Source organism: Camponotus vicinus, unplaced genomic scaffold, assembly GCF_025532165.1.
Source record: "Camponotus vicinus isolate PSW18456_S1 unplaced genomic scaffold, iyCamVici1.0 SCAF_5, whole genome shotgun sequence".
NCBI lineage: Eukaryota > Metazoa > Arthropoda > Insecta > Hymenoptera > Formicidae > Camponotus > Camponotus vicinus.
In genome coordinates, this window is record NW_028141977.1 from 16,162,724 (window position 1) to 16,183,547 (window position 20,824).

Here is a 20,824-nt window from a genome sequence, read left to right on the forward strand (position 1 = left end):
CGCGAGAGAGAGACAGAGAGAGGGAACGAGATCCGTGGGAGGGAGCGAGATGGCGATAGGACGCTAGCTAGCACACCGGCTGCGGTGCCTACGCTTTACACGGCGTCACGGTGGTAGTGAATGGAACGCGGTGCGCCGCACGTCCTCGAGTAGTACGACGCTCCGCGGGCGTCGCGCGCCACCAATGGACGGTGAGTACGGGCGGTCACGTGACGTGCGTGCCGAGCCAGCAGCAGAACATTGCAAATGACAAGACGCGTAGGGCATTGTGTCGTCGCGCCGCCGCTACCGCTACCGCTACCACCGTTGCCGTCGTCGTCGTCGCCGTCGCCGTCGTCGCCGTCGTCGTTGCCGTCGTCGTCGTCCACGAGATCGAGAATTCCTCCGTGGTCGCGTCGCGAGCCGAGAAGAGTGTCCAGAGGCGCTTGGCACGGGTACGTGTCGTACGTACGGGTACACGCGTCCCGTAAAAAGCAGCCGTAGTTGCGCGCGCGACTCGTCGAGCGGGGGCTCTTCTCTCCCGCGCCCTGAGCCTGAGAGAAAGAGCGGCGGCCGCCGAGGCAGGAGGAAGCCGCGTCAGGTGCGCGTCCGCTCTCCGCTACGTTTTCCCCGCGCGCGCGCGCGCGCGGAGGTGCGAGTCCGCTCCGGTGCCGCTCCGCTCGCCGAAGGAGAGGAAAGGATGTCGAGCTCGCAGCGTATGCGAAAGTCCTCGCCATGCTCCAAGCAGGGCCCGATGCGCGCCACCCTGCCCGTGAGCTCGCTCATGAGGCAGGGCCGGCAGAGCAGCAGTCTCCGCAAAAGCAACAGCAACAGTCCCACCGTCTCGCCGACGAACGCGACCACCTGGCGAGCGCGCATCTCGCCGGAGACATCGTCTTCCTCGGGGCAGCGGAGTCCCGGGTCCCTGTCCTACAAAGGTATGTCGCCTCCTCCCCTCTGCCTCCCTCCCTCTCTCTCTCTTTCTCTCTCTCTCTCTCTCTCTTTCTCCCTACGTTCTCCTCCTTCTCCTCCTCCTTCCTCTCCCCCCCGCGGGGCTTGTTCTTTGTGCTCGTTTGAGTTTTGATGAGGGGAACGCGTACTCGCGCGCGTGTTCCCTCGAGTATCCTGGAAATCATCATCGGGGACAAATGTCGGTTCCAGTGATGATTCTATGGAGCCCGACCGGTACTGTAGTTTGTCCTAGGAGCATAGAGCCAGAATGTTATCTCTTGGGATTCTATTCTGTTAAGGGGTAGGTAAAATTGTGAAGTGTGTAAGGTTTTAATATTCGATATTACTTGGCAAACGAGTCATTTCCTTCATAAAGAAATAAGGTTTCTCACATTTTGGTTGTCCAAGGTAAGCTGGATAGAATGTTTTATTGTATTTGCTGCGCAGATGTAAGATAGACATTCTCTGTCTGACTTGGAGATGTTTACTTCTCGCAGTGCTTTGTGTTTTGTATTATTTGACACGAGATTTCTTCCCTTTTCATTATTTGAATTGTAGAATAAGAAAGAATGGAAGAGAGCAAGAATTTGCAAATTGTGCTCATCTTGTGTGTTCGTTGTAACATTGGAAAAGAATTTTTTTCTTAAAAAGTGTTATTTTTTTTTCAATTAAATTTATGGAAAAAAGAAAAATTGCTCGTTTCGAGCGCAAACTGTCATTATTTGCTCTAAGTTTATTATAATTATTTATAAATATTTTTCACTTTTATTCTTCAATTTGTAAATGCATTACTGCGAAATACATTTATAATTTTGCTTTTAAATGTACTGTATAAATTATATTCCACTTTGACTAACTCAACATATTATACATATATTGTACACTTTATACTATTTACAAAGGTTCACACTTTATACTATTTACAAAAATTTAATTCAGTTTGACTCCTGCATTTTTGCGCATACATTACAGCTACAGTAACTGAAGAAACATTTTTAGTTCAGTTACATTGTGGATTTATTATTTATATTTGTTTTTTCACTGTTTTGATTATTAAATTTTAATTAGTCCAGTAACCGAAAATTGTCTTTTTAGTTCGGTCTGGTCCACATGTACCTTTAATAATTGCATAATGGAATATCTTTATTTTACAGTGTCATTTAATTGAATATTTTTGTATCTTACAGCCAAATCAAAAACACTAAGTGGTCGCTGTAGCGATAGCTTAAGTGGCAGCCAGAGTATTCGACGAACAGCATCACTGGATACCATCTATCTAAAAGGACAATGGCCACGTGACTCCTATTACATGCATTCCAGTCTTCTGGTGGACAAATCTACTCAGGTGAGTACATTTTGTTTCAATTTTAGAAACGTATACTTAAAAATATAAAGTGACATTTGTATTGTATAAAATTTATCTGATTGATATTTTTAATTTTTATTATATAGACGGAAGAATGTTCCAATGAACCAAGAAAAATGCATACTCGTCACCCTACAGAACAAACGGTCACCGATGAAAAAATGGAGAAGAATTATTTCAGGCATCGGTATGTGTTTTGTATTGTCTTGTTTCTTATGTTCTATGCTTATTGAAAAATTTATATGCCAATTTGTATATCTTACACATATATTGTTATCACAGATTACAACGTACAAATAAGGAAGGTACTAGCAGTAGAGAACGGACAGCGGCATTCGGACTAATAATGCCGGGTGGTCCACCACCCGCACTTCCCGGAGATCATTCAGTACTTTTACCCAGTATTGTTTCACAGACATCCATGCGTGAGTGACTACTCGAAAGCGTTTTGTTCTGTTTTATTTAAATTATCAATTAAATATTTTCGTTCTTTATCTTTACAGACAATCAATTTAGTTTGAGTACAAAAGCAAGTCCCATGAATATCCCAGTGAAACCAATGAGGCCTCCGATGCGTTCGTCTATCGAAGGGCTCAATCAAGAAATCGAAGGACTCGTGCTCAAAAGTACAGCCAATAATAGCGATGCAGATCATCCAATAGAGGACAAGGTAGTACAGAATGTTGAAAATTATTTAGAATTCGATATTTTAACAAAATAAAACATAAAAAAATTAACTTGCACATATAAGAAAAAAGAGGAAAAACGCATGCTTTGAGAACACTTGTAACTTTATAACTTATATTTCATCTTAAAAGATATTTTTTTTTTAGAATCAATCCAATGTATATTTGTTATTAAGATATCTTTTATCTCAAATATTTGCATCTATATCTAAATAATTAATTGAGAATATACATCATCAAATATTTTATAAGAAAAGTTTTAAAATTTTGTTTTTGCTTATGTGTTCTTTTTTTACATACATTACATACAGACAGTTTCATACAATGATGAGTATTTATTTCTTTAATAATTATATTAATTTATTTCTTAATTTATTTCTTTTTTAAAAAATATAAATAAATCTATCTAAAAATACATCTTTTTTAATATATATCTTTTTTAAAATATATCGAATCTATTTCTTTTCTAGTATGCACGATATCGCGAGCAAATCACACCTGAAGGACATCGCGCTCCTTTAGCAGATCTATTGCGGGCTACTCGGAGTGTCAACACACAAACGCCGGCTACTGACCTTCCTTCCAGTTCTTATTCTTCAGGTAAGTCGTGTGAAGGCGTTTTTTATGCTCAATTAATTTATGGATATAATTGATGATGATTATTACAAATTTGCAAAAGATTTTGAATGAATCGTGATATGATAAATTCTTCCAAAGATAGGGTGATAGGCAATATTAATAAGAGAAATTATATAAGCTGTTTTATAAAATTATCCATTCTCTATATAGAGACATCTTTTATGAGTGTCAGTGGTATGATCGGAAGTCATCTTTTTATGTAAAGAAATAAAAATAAATTGAAAGTAGAATAAAAATTTCTTTCTACAAAAATTGTTTAAAAAAGATAATTCTAAATATTCTATAAAAAAATGTTATTCTATATATTGAATTTATTTTTTATAATTTGCCTCTTGATTGTTAGTTGTATAACAATTACCAATCCAGTATGTGTGTTTGTGTATATATATATATATATATATATATATATATATATATATTATATAAATTAAACATTTATATATAAATATATAAATATGTATTAATATTTTATATTTATATATAAATTTATATATTTATATATTTTTTCTGATTAATCACTTCTGGTTAACATAAATATATTTAGTATAAATAACACACTAACTAAAGGTGTGTGCCTGTTGAGACAGGCCCTCCATCTAGGAATTCTGAGTCTCCGCTGATTCCTGGTGTTATGGATGCGTCCCGTCCGCCTAGCGATCTCTTACAAGGTTGGAGCATATTTGCCGAAAGATTTGATTTTTCTTTTCACAGATCTCATTTGTTTGTTTTAATCTCTCGATTTGCCATTGTCGATACTATATATTTATTGATAGATGAGTGATAGATAGTGAATCATTAAGAACTACCATCCTCAATAAATTTTATAAAAAGATATTTTAGATAAAAAGTATTTGAGGAAAACCACATATGATCAGTACAGTTTTGTTACAGATGGAAGCGCTTTCAAATAAGAAAAAAAACATATAATTTAAAAAAACTGAATGAAGATGAAGATAATTTCAAATCAGGCTCGCAATTTAAAACAAAATTGTGCTACCATAGAGTATCTCCATTGTGAGATTAAACAGTTTTATCTGAAACATTTTTCTATAACATGCATATTTTAAAATTTATTAAGGAGGGTAACTTTTTTTTAGTGTGGTTTATCTTATACAATTATATATACACACATAAATAAAAAAAAATATTATATTTCCATCAAGATTTATTAGGATATTCATCTTGCATGACATTATTGATCCCTAAAAGATCATCATCAAGGTATATATAAAACTTAAGAACAATAATATTAAATTTTGTTAATTTTTTTCTAATTTATGATTTTTACAGTTATATTATTTCCATTGTGATTGAATTTCTATTCAAGTGTTTGATTTTTTCTATTATTAATAACATATATTATTAAAATATAGGCATTTTTTAACAATAATAAGATAACATGTAAATCAAATATTCAACGAAATTCTATACATATAGTGGAGTTAGTTGCATGTTTTGCTATGACCTAAGAATGTTTCATGTATCACTTATTTATTCTTTATGTTAAGCATTTTTCTCTTTTATCATTTTAAATATTGCTATCAATGTGTTCATATTCATATTTTGTACTACATGCATTATACAAAAATTCTAACAATGTTAAAAATGTGCATGATAACATTACGATTAATTATATATAACTCAGAGAATACTGTTATTTATTTTATTTTATTTTTTCCAGCACCACAAGCGCAAGAATATTAATATTATATGTTTTCCCTCTATATTTTTAATGCTATCAAATATAGCACGAAGATAATTTGAATTTATACACGCACATATATATATATTTTTTTTTTATTGCAAAAAATAAATGTATAATAATGCTCCATTTTACACAGGCTCACTGTTCACGTATTGTTTACATGCATCTATTATTAAAGTTATTGAATAGCATGTAAAACCTATTATATATTTTGATCATCAACATAAAAACGTTTCGTACAGCATTTCAGTTCTTAAACGACAACGTGACTTTAAAATTCTTTTTTAATTTATAGGTGGAAGCCGTGGTTCAACACCTGAACAAGACAGAGAAGGACGTCTCGGCACTTCTCCTCACATTAACAGGTTCCTGGCGAGGGAACCGCCCGATGGCTGTGAGAAAGTCAACCTCAAATTTGTGGAAGATGCAAGGTAACGTAGAGATCATTTTTTACTATCATCTCTTGAAATATCTGTAAATAATAATCCTTTTTTCATATTTTTACACAGGCGGCCCATGATAGATTTGAGTAAACTAGACTATTGCCCAAAGCCGTGCGTTCCAGCATTCCAGTTGAAACCCAGCTCTGGATCAGCGTTCCTGCCATTGCAACAGTCGGCCAGCCCGACGATGGTCGCCTCGAGTGCATCACCTTCCGCGCATACAACACCGACCACACCTCCACCAAATCCATAGTCCTACTCTTTATCTTGCGGTGTTACACTTGTAAGCTCGATTAGTATATATATATACATACATATATATATATACATACATATATATATATATATTTTTTTTTAACGACCTTGTGGGTAGAAAGTGATTTACTTCGACATAAAGGCATATATATCGACAAAGAAAAGTTACCGAACAAAAAGAAAAAGAACAGCCTGTTCCCAGTGCGCACCGCGCGGACATCGTGCGGGCATCATGGATTGTGTAATTAAAAAAGTTGCGGAATTGCATCGATACAAAAAAAAATAAAAATAAAGGAAAAGAAGTATTTGGACGGCATCCGAGCTCCGTTTGTAATGTTCGAAACAATAATATATAAATACGAGGAACAATAATTTGTGATAACTAAAAGAAAAAAAAACACAAAAAAGATAAAGAAACAACAACGTTTAGGAATGAACATTGTGTTCTACAGGGAAAAAAGACTAATGAAATTGCGTATTCTAAATTTAGTGCTAAAATGTGCTAAACGACTTTAATTTTGTACACACGGATAAGTATTCAAGATGACAAAAGAAGTATTAAATTTGATTGTTGGAATAAACAAAATTATATGGATACAAAGCAAAAAAGGCACGTGTGCACAATATATATGTATGCATTTATACGTATATATATATATGCATACGTATATATACATTGTTGCTCGTCTCTATAATGTTTTTATTAGAATCTTCATTGTTTGAAGTACTCGATTACATAGTGACAGAGATGTGAATCACCCTTGTTAGAATTTTGTATCGTTTTGTATTATTACTTGTATGCTAAAAATATTGTCAAACTATTATCATATGAAGAGTTAGAAAATGATGTATCCCTATGTGTTTTTGTTTTACAGAAATGGGGTTTTACACAAGAATGGTATTTTTGAAGCGAAATAGATATACGCGCGATTGTTTATCATGAAAATTTATTTGAAATCGCGTATTCATTACAGATGTATTTCTCTCTTTATATAATATCTAACAGAAATTAATAAATAATTCTAAATTTGGAACGCGAAATTATGTTTGATAGTTTGAAATAATTCAAACTTTATTCGGAATTGATATCGTCTCATCGTTCTTCCATTCTGTTTTGCGACAATATTATAGGGCTACAATATTTTTGATTTATCTTATATATTACGTTAGATTACAATCTCTGAATATGTACAACCAACACAACATGCAGTGACAGGTTGACGAATGTATGGTGGAATGAATCCAACGTAAGAAGGATATGTATTGAGTAGAGAAAGACGCGAGAGAGATGAGTGATAATACTAAATATTGTTTGAAATAACGACATACGCTTTTGTCAGTGTGGTATCAGATGTGGAATGAAAACGGCTCCTTAATCTGGCACGGAAAATAGGCGTGTATGTTTTTTGTATAAGTGCGGATAATTATTTCGAGGATATATAATCTGCGTCTTATACAAAGTGACAGTATGCATGTGTTGTAATATCAGAACTCTGATTAAATCATCCACGAATAACTTTGAAAAAGATTCAAAGTGCAACAACAAAATGAATTTTAAAACGAAGATCAATTTCGTTAAAATGCAGATTGAATATCAATTTATAAAAATGGACCCTTGTGTTAGATTAGATAATTAATTATTTAAATGGAAATTTATTGTTTTAATTTCGATCAAAGACTATATTTTTTATTGTGTATCTATGTTAAATTAATTGAGACACCTTAAAAAAGGTTATTAAAATATGAGCGCGGGAAGGAAAGAGAAGCTGAAAGTTATTCGTGCGATGGATTAAATTATCGTTTACGCAAACATAGCCACTCGGAAGTTGGTTTATTTTTTGCTTTCTAGTACGAAACACATTTTGCAAACAGTTTTTATAGTTACACCGTCTGGGAGGAAAATAAGAATCTTGATAGTGTGTAAAGGCAAGAGCGTAGAAGAAACGGTTTTTTAAATACGATAGTAATATACTTTCTAATAATGTAATGTATATCTAGCTACAACAGTGAAGAGGAAAAAAAGAAGAAAAAAAAAAGAATGTTAACACATAAGTACCTGGCACACTGGTCTATGCTCTCTCTTATCCAGCTCACTAGGAAGTTCATGCCTTAGAATGCGTGGTAAGGTGTGCTATACATAGACAGGAAGGTTAATCAGAGAGTCAGGATACACACAAAATGCACATGGCTAGTTAAAGTGTATACAATACGAAGATACTGTATAGTATTTACTAGCTTAAGAGAACTTCGTTTTTTATTTATTTTGCTACAGATCTAACAACAACACACCTCGTACCACACCGCACACTCTCTGTCGTATCGATATCTGAGTGTAGAGCAGCTTCGAGAAGAGAAAAGCGTATTTGACTACATTATTATACTTCGGTCTGTTTGCGCGCTTTGCATCTTACTCAAACGATTCCGAAGTAATGCGCGACGCGTAATAGTGTATAATTAACATTAATGAATAAAATGAAACAACAGATTTTCGTAATTTTAATAAGTAGATAAAACGAAAATGATTTTAAAGCGAACGCTAGCCTCGTTATTTTCACCGCATATTCATTAATTAGCATTAATGAATAAAATGAAACAACCAATTTTCGTAATTTTAATAAGTAGATAAAAAGAAAATGATTTTAAAGCGAATGCTAGCCTCGTTATTTTCACCGCACTCTGTCAAAGGGCTCCACTCTTTAACCTTCGTGTACTTGCATAATGTGTTATCATTATTGTTAGTTTTCGTTATCGATTCCGTAATAAGCAGAGTAACGCGTATGAAGACTGCTAGAACCGAATATTATATCTGTTATTTCGGATATACCTTAAAAAAAAATCTAAAGTTAAATAAATTAGGCTCAAATCACATACCGATTACCTATGAACAAGTGTATATAGGTCTATATACTTTAATTCATTATTAAATAATCTCTCCTTACATGACTATACTGTTCGGTACATTCTCTCTACATATCTAAAATCTGAGCAGGCTTCAGAAACGGCAAAATGATTATGTCAATTAAAAATTCATTTAACCCTAGGACACAGTCTATAGATGTATCGTTGCAGTATCTTGCACACAAGACGAAAATGATTGTTGAACGTGTATCGTAATTTGTAAGATGCTCAGAATTATACAAAACTCTTTCCAGTACATAGAAAACACATGTGTGTATGTTATATAAAATATCTTTAAAAAAAATTTTATATACCTGCTAAAAAAAAATTAAAAAAATGCAACTTTTATTCACTGTTTTATAATAAATATATAAAACATTATTTAAATTGTTTTTTTTTTCATTCTATGAAAATACTACTCGAAGATTTACTTTTTAGAATTCGATGTCATTTTTTCTTATGCGTATGTACGCATATAAATATAACTATACAATATACATATTTCTGATGTACCGAGCAATATGTATTTTGATTATTTGAACTTTTCGAACGCTGCATATATTAATGTTTCATCAAACTTTGATGATATATTAACTTTTTGATCCATTATAAAATAGCAAAAAGTTGTGTTAATAAGCTTTTATTCTCAAATATTTATATATTACGATTCATAGGGATGAATATTATTCAGACTAAACTATTGTGACTAAATTAATTTTTATGAGATTAAAAATGGGCAATTTTTTTATAGAGAGAATATTTATATTACTTTCATATGTTCGCGCATTTTGGCCTTACGAATGCAAGTTGATTTTTAGAATAATAAACTCAATCGCTTCGCTTATAATTAATTCTCGATATTTTTGAATTCTCTATTCTAGAAGAGTATCTTACAATACTATAATTTTCCATGTCTATTCTTTTACCCTGCTTTATAGAAATTGATAACATTTGAGATTTATTTAGTTTTCTCATCGGTCCTAGGGCTAAATCAAAATTAGTCGAAAAAGAGAAGTAGAGCATGTAAATAATAATAAAGTAATGCTTCTTGTATTAACAATTTTTGATATAGAACATAAGTGATTCACTCTCAGTGAGAGATGTATCCTTTCGCAAAATTAAATTTATTAATGAAACAACAGCACATCAATAAATAAATATATATATGTATGTGTAATACATCATACATATATATACATAAAGAATAATTTCATTTTGTACTCGTATTTTCATGATTATATTTCTCAGTTAAATAATAATTCATTTTTTACTTATTATATTTGCAAGATGTTCCAAAATTGGCGGAAAGTGGATATGTGAGTTCTTTTTGTGAAGCATAAAATTTGATTTTTAATGAAAATGTCAAAGTAATATTCCTATGATGATATTTTAAAAATATAAAGAATTTTTTTATAAATTAACCTTCAGAAATAAAATTAAGAAAATTTAACAATTTATATACATAAAGTAAATTCTCTTTTTATTAAAATTTGAAATAAATTAAATTTTCATTTACTTATTTATAAAGATACCGAGAATAAGAGAGAATTGGAATTAAAAAATTAGCGTTAAATTATGACCTCGTTTAATATTTTCGTTAAAAAAAGAAAAATTAATTTCAATCTTTAATAAGGAACAACGGGAATATGCCATTCTGGAACAGCTTGTATATTTTATTAGATTTTTTTAAATTTATTTACTTATAATCTTGCGAATAAGATTTCAAAATGTTGTGTGTGATGTCAGTTCTATGTAATATAATATAAAGTTATTGAAAACTTTTTTTTAGTTTCAACATTTCATTTAACGTTTATGATTAAACTTAAATTATTTATTGTGTATCACATACGTTTTCAGAAACTGTGTGAGAATATGTAAAAAATTTGAAAAGCATTGAGAATATTAAATGAAAATTTGATGCTTTTAAATATTCCTGAAACACGATATATCTTGATGTGCTGTATGATTAGTTTGAAGAGAAAATTTGTTTTTTATTCTGTCATTTTTTAATGACTGTCTGAGAAAATGACGCGAATGGTTTAATACCAATGCTTACGAAATGAATATGATGATACTACGATTGTGATATAATTTAATAAGCTCACGATGTTTCGTTCGGCTATTGAAATAAATACATCGATTGTTGCGCGCGATGACTTCATCAAATGATATAATTATTACTTTATTCGTCGATTATAAGAAAAAGAAAAAATGTTAATAATAATAAGTATATTTGTAACTTTCAGAGCATACCACATGCTATTAAGGAAAAAAAAGAACTTCTCTCAATATGGAAAGGTGAGTACGGCCAAAGTGTTGCCTAGTACAAATATATTGTAAAAAAATGGATTGTTGTTTAAATGAGCCGAAAGTGCTACTTGCATTTTGCGCAGATTTATTTCGAAATATACTTATTAATGTCCATGATCTCAACGCGAATCCTCTTATTATCTTACCTCTCCATAGTGAGAATATTCTGCGTAAGTTGTTAAAAAAATTTTGATTTTTTTTACATGCGCAATTAGTTGTACTCTGATTTGCCGGCATAATATTGTAATGTACTTATTCCAATAACAATATGCACCTTTATTTTTGTCATAAAGGATAAATGGAAAGAAAACTGTACCTTTTTATATTATTATTAAGACGCCTTACGTAAATAAACTTTTTAGAAAATTAAATTGATATATTTCTTGTTATGATACGTACAGGAATGTTTAACATAAAATTAAGCGCATGTCAAAGTATGCATGTGCATAAATTCATGTAGGGACATTCCTGATTCATGTATACATAAAAACTTATCTCCATATTTCAGTTATGCAAATCATCCATACTATTCTTGCATTAGTTTATTTCGTTCACTTATTAAATTATCAGGTATATCTTTGTGTGAATTTTTGTTGCTTGTAGCCAACTAGTACATACATGTATATTTTTGTTTATTCACTTTAAAAATATTTTGAAAATATCAAATTTAAAAAAAATTTAAAAATTTATATTTAATAAAATATATTACTAATATTTTATTATTATTATTAATTTGCACAGCATCTAATTAGATCTAATTACATTATATTTTACAGATCTGATTAAATACTATGCTAATATATCACATTAAATACCTAAAAAGCAATTAATAATTAAAAAATTTCATTGTAATTAAACTAAAATTTAGGATTTCAGAATGGGACAGTCATTTCTTTTTCGGTAGTAAAACATTAAAAAATATAAAATATTAGTTTCATAGAAAAGACCAGCTTTTAATCGTCTTTGCTACATATAATTTTATGCGTAATTTTATACACATGCTATCATATAATATCATATAAGTTGCATGTGTATAGATATATGTTCATATTTACATAAATATTTGTAATCATATGTTCATCTTCTTAATTAACGTCATTATATTGTATAAAACAAGATATTCGTCTCATATAATTAAATTAAAATTTTTCTTTTTCCATGTATGTACAAATTGTCTATAAAAATTGTCATAATTATAAACCCATATATTGAGGGGAGGAAGAAAAAGTATTTCTTGCGGAATTATTCTTCCTCGATTCCTCAGCATTAGGACTATCACTGAAAATAAAAAAAATGATATCTTGGCAAAAATATAAGAATACATTAGAAAAAAGAATCCTTATATTTTTTTTGCAATAGAACCTAAGTCAATGATCTGGTCTTTATATTTATACATATTTAGCGCTAAACGTAACTTTTAATATACATTATTCATTAAATAAACAAAAATAAGCTACAAATAATTATGTTTAGCGCTAAATTTACGATATGGATATAAATGATGAATTTTTTATATCAATATTGTCCAGTAATAATTCACATTGCTGGACAATGCTGATTTGTTTAAAGCGCAATTTTTATAATTATATGAACTCATTTATAACTAAATGAATTACCCAAAAAAAGGCATCAAAGACACGAGCGTCTGTCTGCTAGGTCTACACGCAAATGCGGGAGAGCATTGCGCTACTCGTCCGACGACGCGTCGTAACCATTGTTGCAGTCTTTGCCGCCGCTCTTCCACGAATTTCGCATCCTAAAAAGTTAACGATTATTCTCGCTGCATCTATTACTAATTGCTTATACGATTATAAATCTGTATCATCTAATATTTTACTTCATATATGTATATATATATAGTTTACCTTATTTCCTATTGTTTTTTTTGGCGGAAATTCAAAAGTTGTAACAATAGCGTCATGTTTCTTTAGTTCTCTATAAAGCGCATAAAATTGAGCATATCGTCTATAAATATTCCACTCTATGTCTCTTATGCGTACATAAATCTATATAAAAGATAAATTAGATAAATTAGAGAAAAATTCTTGTGATAAAAAAATTTTAGTAAAACTGCGCTTCTCGTACTTGATAAACATGATGTATGTCGGATGGTTGTCCTGTGAGAAACGCGGATGGAATCCATATATGAATAAGACACGGTGGTTCCGCAGGTAAATCGTCTTCATTCAACGGTCCCCGGAGACACTCCAATTCTATTTGCAACATCTTCACTAATCTATCCCTGCATAAGATTCAAACTCAATTAGGAGAACCATCATCACGAAGCTTGCATAATTTCGCAATATGATTACACACTTGTTTGTTAATTGCATTGTCAGTCTAGCATTAAATTCCATTAACTCGGCATGCATATCTGCAACCTGTATTAACTTTTCTTCGTACTGTCGTGCCTCATTATGATAATCCAACGACGAATCTTCCTCGGATATTGTCGTGGAATTGGAATCTCTTCTTAACATTTGAACGGCAGTAACATATTTACGCAATTGTTGTCGTAAGAGTTCGTTTTCTCTATTTAATTAAAAATGTGAGTTATAAATCGGTTACGAATTATTATAAATTTATATATTATGAATAAATATATATAACATTAATAACACACAATGCTTAGTGTGATCCACATTATATTTTGTAAATTAATTTAAATTTGATTTATTTTATATTTGTAAATTAATTTAAATTTTTTGAAAATTTTTAAGATTATGTTTTCTTGCAATTAAATGGAGATAATTAAGACAATTAAGTTATGTTTGTGTCAATCTTTGTCAACCTACATATCTACAAAATAATTCTTAATAAAATCATCAATTATAATTACCTATTTAATGTTTGCAATTGCAATTCATGCCTTTCTAAATAATTTTGATGTTGCCTTTGGAAGCGAGCTAATTGTAATCTACTTGTTATAGCATCTTCCCTAGCTTGTTCTAGCACTTCTGTCATAGCCAAAAGCCTTACACGTAATGTATTTACATCTAGATTTTCTGGATCTATATGTAAATCTAAACCAACTAATGGTTCTGTTGCCTCCACTGCAGGCTCTGTCATTTCTGATGAATCCTGAATGAAAATAAGATTTTTAAAAGAAAATTATAATCTTGTATATCTTGTTTTTAAATTGTCTCTTACAAAGAAATTAAAATGGATCAAATCTATTTCTTGTCTACGAATTAATTAAGTATTAACCTAAAACATTTAATAAATGTTATAAACATTAATATATAAATCTGATTTGAATTTTTAAATACATACTATATTTACATAATATATTATTATTATCTTTTTATTCTAAAACTAACCAAAATATGAACTTACATTTAAATAATTTGGCATAGTGGCTATCATATCATCCAATGTTTGATCAAATGATGATACAGGTACAAGGCCGCCCATATTTCCAGCATCCATTATAGGAGTTAATATTTTTTCTTCTTCAAAAGATTCACTGCTAACATTAAAGAAATTTATATATATATATATATACATATATATATATATATATATATATATATATATATATATATGAATAATTAGGCGCTTTCCAACTAGCGACACAAAGGACACAGTGTAACACAGTGAATCACTTCATCCTTGTTGGTTGCCGAATGTAAACAAGGATAAGATGATTCACTGTGTTACACTGAGTCCTTTGTATCGCTAACTGGAAAACGCCCATTATGTATATCTATGTGTGTATGTGTGCCTATAATGTAATGTTATAAGAGATGCCTACTGTTGTTCCCATTCCAAAAGTTTTGTATTAACTGTACTATTGTTGGAATCAACTTGAGGTTGAGAATCTGATAAACAAGGCGAAGTAGAATCTTTAGTCGATACTGCTGTAGGCGAATTACGGCATGTTGGTGGTGCACTTATAGAAGTTTTAATTTCCTCCCTATGCTCCTCTTCCTCATTGTCATCATCGAAAGAAATTATACGTGTCGGTACTTTCTTTTTCCGCTTCTCTTGTTCAGATACAAGAGGATCTGTTTAATAGATTGATTAATGTATTAATATTTCAAATAGAAAATTATTTATTGATGCAAAAATTTTATTTGTCGTTTGAGTTCTGTTTTAAATGAAATTTAAATTTTTTAAATAAAAAAAATAAGAAAATTTCCTTTTAGATAAAATAAATATAAAATAGTACATCTAGTTTTATTAGATTAACAAAAAAATTAAAATATTTAATTATATACACATGTGATGTTCTATAAAACTTTTTGATAAATATGACAAATCTTTTGCGTTAATTTAATAGATTTAACACTCACCTGGAATTAATGTAGAAATAACTGGCTCTGATTGTGCACCTTTGTTTCTATCCATATCTTTGCCTTTCAAATGATCAAGTTCTTCATTATCTACTCTTATTGCAAATAAAATTGTTCCAAGACCTATAAATAATTAAATTAATTTATGTTTTTTGATATAAATTAAAAAACTCACTGTTTAAGAACAAAAAATACCTGCAGCTACATTAGGCAATACAGAACTCTTCTCTTGATCAAGTAAAAAGGCCCATTCTTCATAGAAAGGAGACAATGTGTCAGGATTTATGATAGCAAGTAAGTGTCGTTCTAGAGATCTTTCATTCAAAACAGCCCTCAGCCATGCTCTACCTCGACCGTAATCTGTATGCACCTTTCTCAATATATCAAAACGTTCCTGTTCATGCCAAGTGAGTTGATCTTTTATACATGGCCAGAATGCTACATCTGTTACATTGCCAGGTTTCACATTACCACCAGAAACCAAGTCGGATACATGTCTATAAAACAAATATGAGAGGAAATATTCTTTAATATTACATTAAAATCATTATACTGCAATATAATAAATACAACTGTTGTCTAGTTTTACTCATATTAGAAATTTATCAATATAAAAAATTTATCTCTATATTTTTATCATCATATTCATGAGTCATATCAGGGATAAAGTGATCTGTTTTATGACCTTGTATATACTCATGCAGGAAATCAAACGAAACAAAGATAAACAAAGATAAATATAAATATGATCATTACAAAATAATGTAAATGTTACCTGAATGCTGAGTTGATTTTTTCTATATAATTTGTCTTTAATCCATGATCAAAGATCGATTCAAATATATGGCAAAGTTTTGCTACGCATGCCTCTGATTCTGTAGCTAATTCCGCGCGTCCACCAAACCTGATGTGACATTCTTTAGCGGATGCTAGCAAGTTCTCCAATAACTTTTCTTTTTCAGCTGCATGATCTATTATATTATGTGTATTCGGCACTATCGCTGACATAATACGCAAAGCCTAGGATAAATGATATTCAGGAAATATGTCAAAATCAATATAATTTAAGGGGGAAAAAATCTTAATATTCTTAAGTTTGCAGCATCCTCTGTAATTGAGGATGGAAGATTATATCATTACTATTAATTAAATAATTATATAATTATATAAGACTTATTTTATTAACTATCATTCAATTGCATAATCTAGGCATATTGAATAACTCATGTTTCTCACATGTATGAAATAATTATATTCTGACACCTATCAGTCTTATTAAAATTCTTCCTGAAATGTATTTTAAAATTTAAAATACGATTAATAATAATTAATAACAATATTATAACATTATAATATAACAATAATTTATAAGATTATTAATAATCTTATAAAATCTAATATCACAAAACTTTGATTTAAAAAGAATGTCACACTTATATTGCATGTAAACATACATTTTATAATGATTGCATTTTTTAATTGCAAAAGAATTAATAAAAAGATTTTATTTTCATACTGTAAGTTATTTAAAGTTTCATAAAACTTTTACGATTTTAGATTTTTAAGGTCAATTTATAATTTTCAAGTATACATATTAAATAAACATAAAGATATATCAATCAAGAAAATACAAATTTAACAATTTAAAAAAATTTATTTATCAAGTAAGAAAGAATATTGATGCTGTTATTTATATCTACACTATCGTAAGCATAATTGAATTCATTCATAACAAATCAAAAGTTACAAAAGAAAAAGAAAACATGTAGCCTTTCGATATAAAAAAATATACCTTCGTCATTTTTTTCTCGCATTCCTTAAAAGTGTTATTAGACCTTCAGAGAACCCAAACATGTATCAAATGATGTATATAGTTTATTCCAATTTGCATAAAAGTACGTAAAGTCTGAATAAAAAGAGTTCACGACAATGTAATATTTAAGTGACGCATATCCGAGCTCTATTACGATCAATTAGAAATTTTTCCAGATTTCTCCCGGACATCCGTGACTAGCGCAATCGCAACAATACGCACGAATTTGGGCTACGCTGACTCTCGTATTTCTTACACACGGCATCTTGGTCATCGCGTCCATTCATCATCGATGAATGGACATGATACACGACGTGGAGGAGGGAAACGCGAAAGGTATTACTTACCATTTAAGCGACGCAGTGAGGATCACTGCTTCGATCTGCTTTCACAATCGAGGGCCCTCGGCGTTCATCGGATACTCTCAGTTCGCGATATTGCGCGGCAGAATTGCAGATATCGCGAAAGAAAAAAAGAGAAACGTCACTTCGAGGACGCGATGAGGCTGTCGATGCGTCGTCGTCGTCGCGTCATGACATTTAATGCGGAAACGTACGCTCGCTCCGTCACAAAGAGATTACTGAAACTCGCGGAACTACAACAGGGGCGGAACTGCTCCGGGAACCCATCGCGAGAGCAACGTATGCCTACTTTCTGGGAACATAACGCATGAGGTAGACGCACGGGATGCAGTTCTCATTGTCAGAGACACTCGTCTTCACACACGCGCATTAAACGTGGTCTCATTCAAGTGTCCAATTCGTAAGAAAAAGGGCGCTCTTAGAGCCTCTATTCCTAAAAACAATTTGAAAATGCTCGAAATCAATAAAAGAAATATATGTTAGATAATTACAAACTTTTCTTCAGACTTATGATATGTGTCCCCTTTGTATTAAATAGATCAATATCGTTTTAAAAATATTAAGATCTTTCGCGTTTATTCACTGCATCATCCCTGGATCTCGTTACCAGAGAAAAGACTGACAGATGTCATAACTCATGGCCTGCTTTTAGGTGATCCCTGAAAGCGATACTCCCTCTATGGACATTGAAAACGTGGACATGAACTACAAAGTCAATGTCCATGAATGTTCTCAGAGGGTAATATATAATGTGCACAATTTCTGGTATTGTTCCGTGCTATGTGCACGAAATGCCGGTAGCACCAGAGTATAACAAGACACTTATGTATATAAATTGATAGTAAATAAATTATTCAATAGCGAAAGATACTGTAATCTTCTAATGTAATGTTCAAAGATGAAATAAATATTTTTCTATATTCATTGCCATATTTATATATTTTTATTTACAAAACACAAAATGCCTGCTGTGGAATAAAAACATTTTTAAATTAAGATTTCTATAAATCTTAATTAGCAGTAAACTGATCTTTGATATTTATTAATCATTTTTTTAATTATTTAAAAATTTAATTATTAATACATATATAGAATTTGTCAAATTAATCACTGATTCTTCTACAGTTTTTATAATTAAGATTCGAAAAATATAGATGTTATAAAATATTTTAAATGTCTCTTCCTTTATATAAAATATAAAGAATTCATATGTTCCATTTTAACATAGCCAACATTATTTATATATTTTTATTATAATTTTTATACCAGCATAATATTTTTATGCTTAATACTTTATATAATACAATGTACTAAATTATAAAATTAATATAATTACAAAATAGTATTACTATTAATAAATAGGTTGTATTCATACTGTCTTTTAGTTTCTAATCATTTCCAATCACTATGCATTTCTATCCAATATATTCTCTTCTTCGAGTTCTTGGATTATTATGGTTTATTGTATTCCTTTGTGTTAAAATCATAAGGATTACCATCATTTTTGTCATGCTTATTCCTTCCTATGGAGTCCATCGAAATATTTTCTATGAACATTTGTTCTCTCGGGTAGAGATATTCAAATCACTCAGAGAGAGAGAGAGAGAGAGAGAGAGAGAGAGAGAGAGAGAGAGAGAGAGAGAGAGAGAGAGAGAGAGGAGGAGAGAGGGTTTGAGATATTCAAATCACTGTAGTTGCCTTTTTTCTATTTTCTCAATTACTGTCTCTTTTTCTTTCATTTTATTCAAAAATATTAATATAATTAATATAACATATATATATATATATATATATATATATATATATATATATATATATATATAAAATATTTATATTATTATTTTACGCATTTTACACGGATTATTAAAGACAATATTCAAAGACGTGGAAAGATAGACAAAGCTTCGATGTATAAGTCAACGATTAAATTATAAGATAATATTAAATTATAAGATAAATCGCGATTTAAAATTCCCGAGAAAACGTGACGAATAAATAAATCGATAATATTCGGAATATCCGATTGCGATATGTGTGTGTATATCTTTTATAATATAATAATCGAAGCGCCCTCAATTACATTAGATATATATAATAGACATTATTATATCGCGCGCGATATAATTATTATCACATAAATGCGAAGATATTTTGATAAACAATTTGATGCCTGTGTAATGTTTACGAATATAGTACTCACTGTCCGAGTCATTTGTGAATCTTTATAAGAGAAATCGCGATTTGAATTCACGCGAAAAAGCGACGAATAAATAAGTCGATAATATGTGGAATATTTGATTGCGATACGTATAATTTTTATAATATAATAATCCTAGCTCTCAATAGACACGAGCGCGATATAATTATTATCACGTAAATATAGAAAATCAAAGATATTTTGACAAACATTTGAGGTCTGTAATGTTTGCGAATATACAATTCACCGACCGATTTATTTCCGAATTTTTACAAGATAAATCGCGATTTAAAATTCGCGATAAAACGCGACGAATAAATAAATCGATAATATTCCAAATATTCGATTGCGCATAATTTTTATAATATAATAATCGAAGCCATCAGATACGCGAGTGACATACCGATAAAAATATCCGAAAAAAGAGGAGCGATTTTAAAAATGGAGAACGATTAACATCTTGTTTCTACATCAAATTTTTCAAGATCAATCTGCGAAGAAAAGTTAAGTGAACGTCGGGAACTTCACTGTAGGAGGGAACGAATCCTGGATCTTCCAGACTATTCCCGATAGCAATGATTTCAGTAATATATCAACGACGAAACAATTATCCCTCGTCATTGTCTTCAATTCGAAAATGATATGCACGTCAGAAAACATGTTCTTTCATTATTAAGAAATATATTTCTTTATTGAAAATTAAATGGATATAACGATTTTTTTATAAAAATGTGATTACGAACGATTATATTTATAAATAATAAAATACATGCATCATTGGAGTTTGTGTTAAATGTGCGATAACAATAATTTAGGGTACCGTTCGCGCGCGCGAGACGAATCGAACCCGATATCAGCAAGATTTAAAAAATTTCAATTCGAATAGTGTGCAAAATAAAATAAATCAAATAATTTTAAATAATTA

The 20,824-nt window shown here is 31.0% G+C and overlaps 2 protein-coding genes and 1 long non-coding RNA gene across 7 annotated transcripts; 2 read left to right on the plus strand and 1 right to left on the minus strand.

The window, feature by feature from the left end:
• Positions 1-150: 150 nt before the first annotated feature.
• Positions 151-11,603, plus strand: LOC145972326 (glucocorticoid-induced transcript 1 protein). 4 transcript variants are annotated; one of them, XM_083100868.1, is made up of 10 exons: positions 151-917; positions 2,118-2,275; positions 2,383-2,483; positions 2,579-2,721; positions 2,800-2,966; positions 3,453-3,582; positions 4,209-4,289; positions 5,622-5,757; positions 5,836-6,052; positions 11,169-11,603. In XM_083100868.1, the coding sequence occupies exons 1-9, from the start codon at positions 680-682 to the stop codon at positions 6,020-6,022; spliced, it is 1,341 nt and encodes a 446-aa protein (XP_082956994.1). In that variant the 5' UTR covers positions 151-679; the 3' UTR covers positions 6,023-6,052; positions 11,169-11,603. The 4 variants fall into 4 exon arrangements, 3 of the variants coding, with proteins under 3 accessions (XP_082956994.1, XP_082956993.1, XP_082956995.1); XM_083100867.1 differs by having other exon boundaries at positions 6,143-11,349; XR_014439135.1 differs by having other exon boundaries at positions 152-917; positions 5,836-10,238; positions 11,169-11,349.
• LOC145972325 (sorting nexin-29) lies at positions 8,252-18,301 on the minus strand. 2 transcript variants are annotated; one of them, XM_083100866.1, is made up of 12 exons: positions 17,688-18,301; positions 16,303-16,547; positions 15,723-16,024; positions 15,528-15,650; positions 14,987-15,239; positions 14,569-14,698; positions 14,072-14,313; positions 13,549-13,764; positions 13,318-13,474; positions 13,098-13,238; positions 12,849-12,988; positions 8,252-12,510 (listed from the first exon to the last, which is right to left on the minus strand). In XM_083100866.1, the coding sequence occupies exons 1-12, from the start codon at positions 17,688-17,690 to the stop codon at positions 12,426-12,428; spliced, it is 2,037 nt and encodes a 678-aa protein (XP_082956992.1). In that variant the 5' UTR covers positions 17,691-18,301; the 3' UTR covers positions 8,252-12,425. The 2 variants fall into 2 exon arrangements, with proteins under 2 accessions (XP_082956992.1, XP_082956991.1); XM_083100865.1 differs by having other exon boundaries at positions 14,569-14,701; positions 17,688-18,300.
• Positions 17,301-18,626, plus strand: LOC145972329 (uncharacterized). Its single transcript, XR_014439136.1, has 2 exons — positions 17,301-17,422; positions 17,517-18,626. It is a non-coding gene; the product is annotated as an uncharacterized LOC145972329 (long non-coding RNA).
• Positions 18,627-20,824: the final 2,198 nt, after the last annotated feature.

Bases quoted from the DNA above. Each gene is read 5' to 3' on its own strand.
- LOC145972326 (XM_083100868.1), top strand. From the start codon at position 680: ATGTCGAGCTCGCAGCGTATGCGAAAGTCCTCGCCATGCTCCAAGCAG. The intron at 918-2,117 runs GTATGTCGCCTC...TGTATCTTACAG, and splicing joins CGGGTCCCTGTCCTACAAAG to CCAAATCAAAAACACTAAGT. The intron at 2,484-2,578 runs GTATGTGTTTTG...TTGTTATCACAG, and splicing joins AAGAATTATTTCAGGCATCG to ATTACAACGTACAAATAAGG.
- LOC145972325 (XM_083100865.1), bottom strand. The intron at 13,765-14,071 runs GTAATTATAATT...TTAATTAAATAG, and splicing joins CAATTGCAAACATTAAATAG to AGAAAACGAACTCTTACGAC. The intron at 13,475-13,548 runs GTGTGTAATCAT...AATCTTATGCAG, and splicing joins ACAATGCAATTAACAAACAA to GGATAGATTAGTGAAGATGT.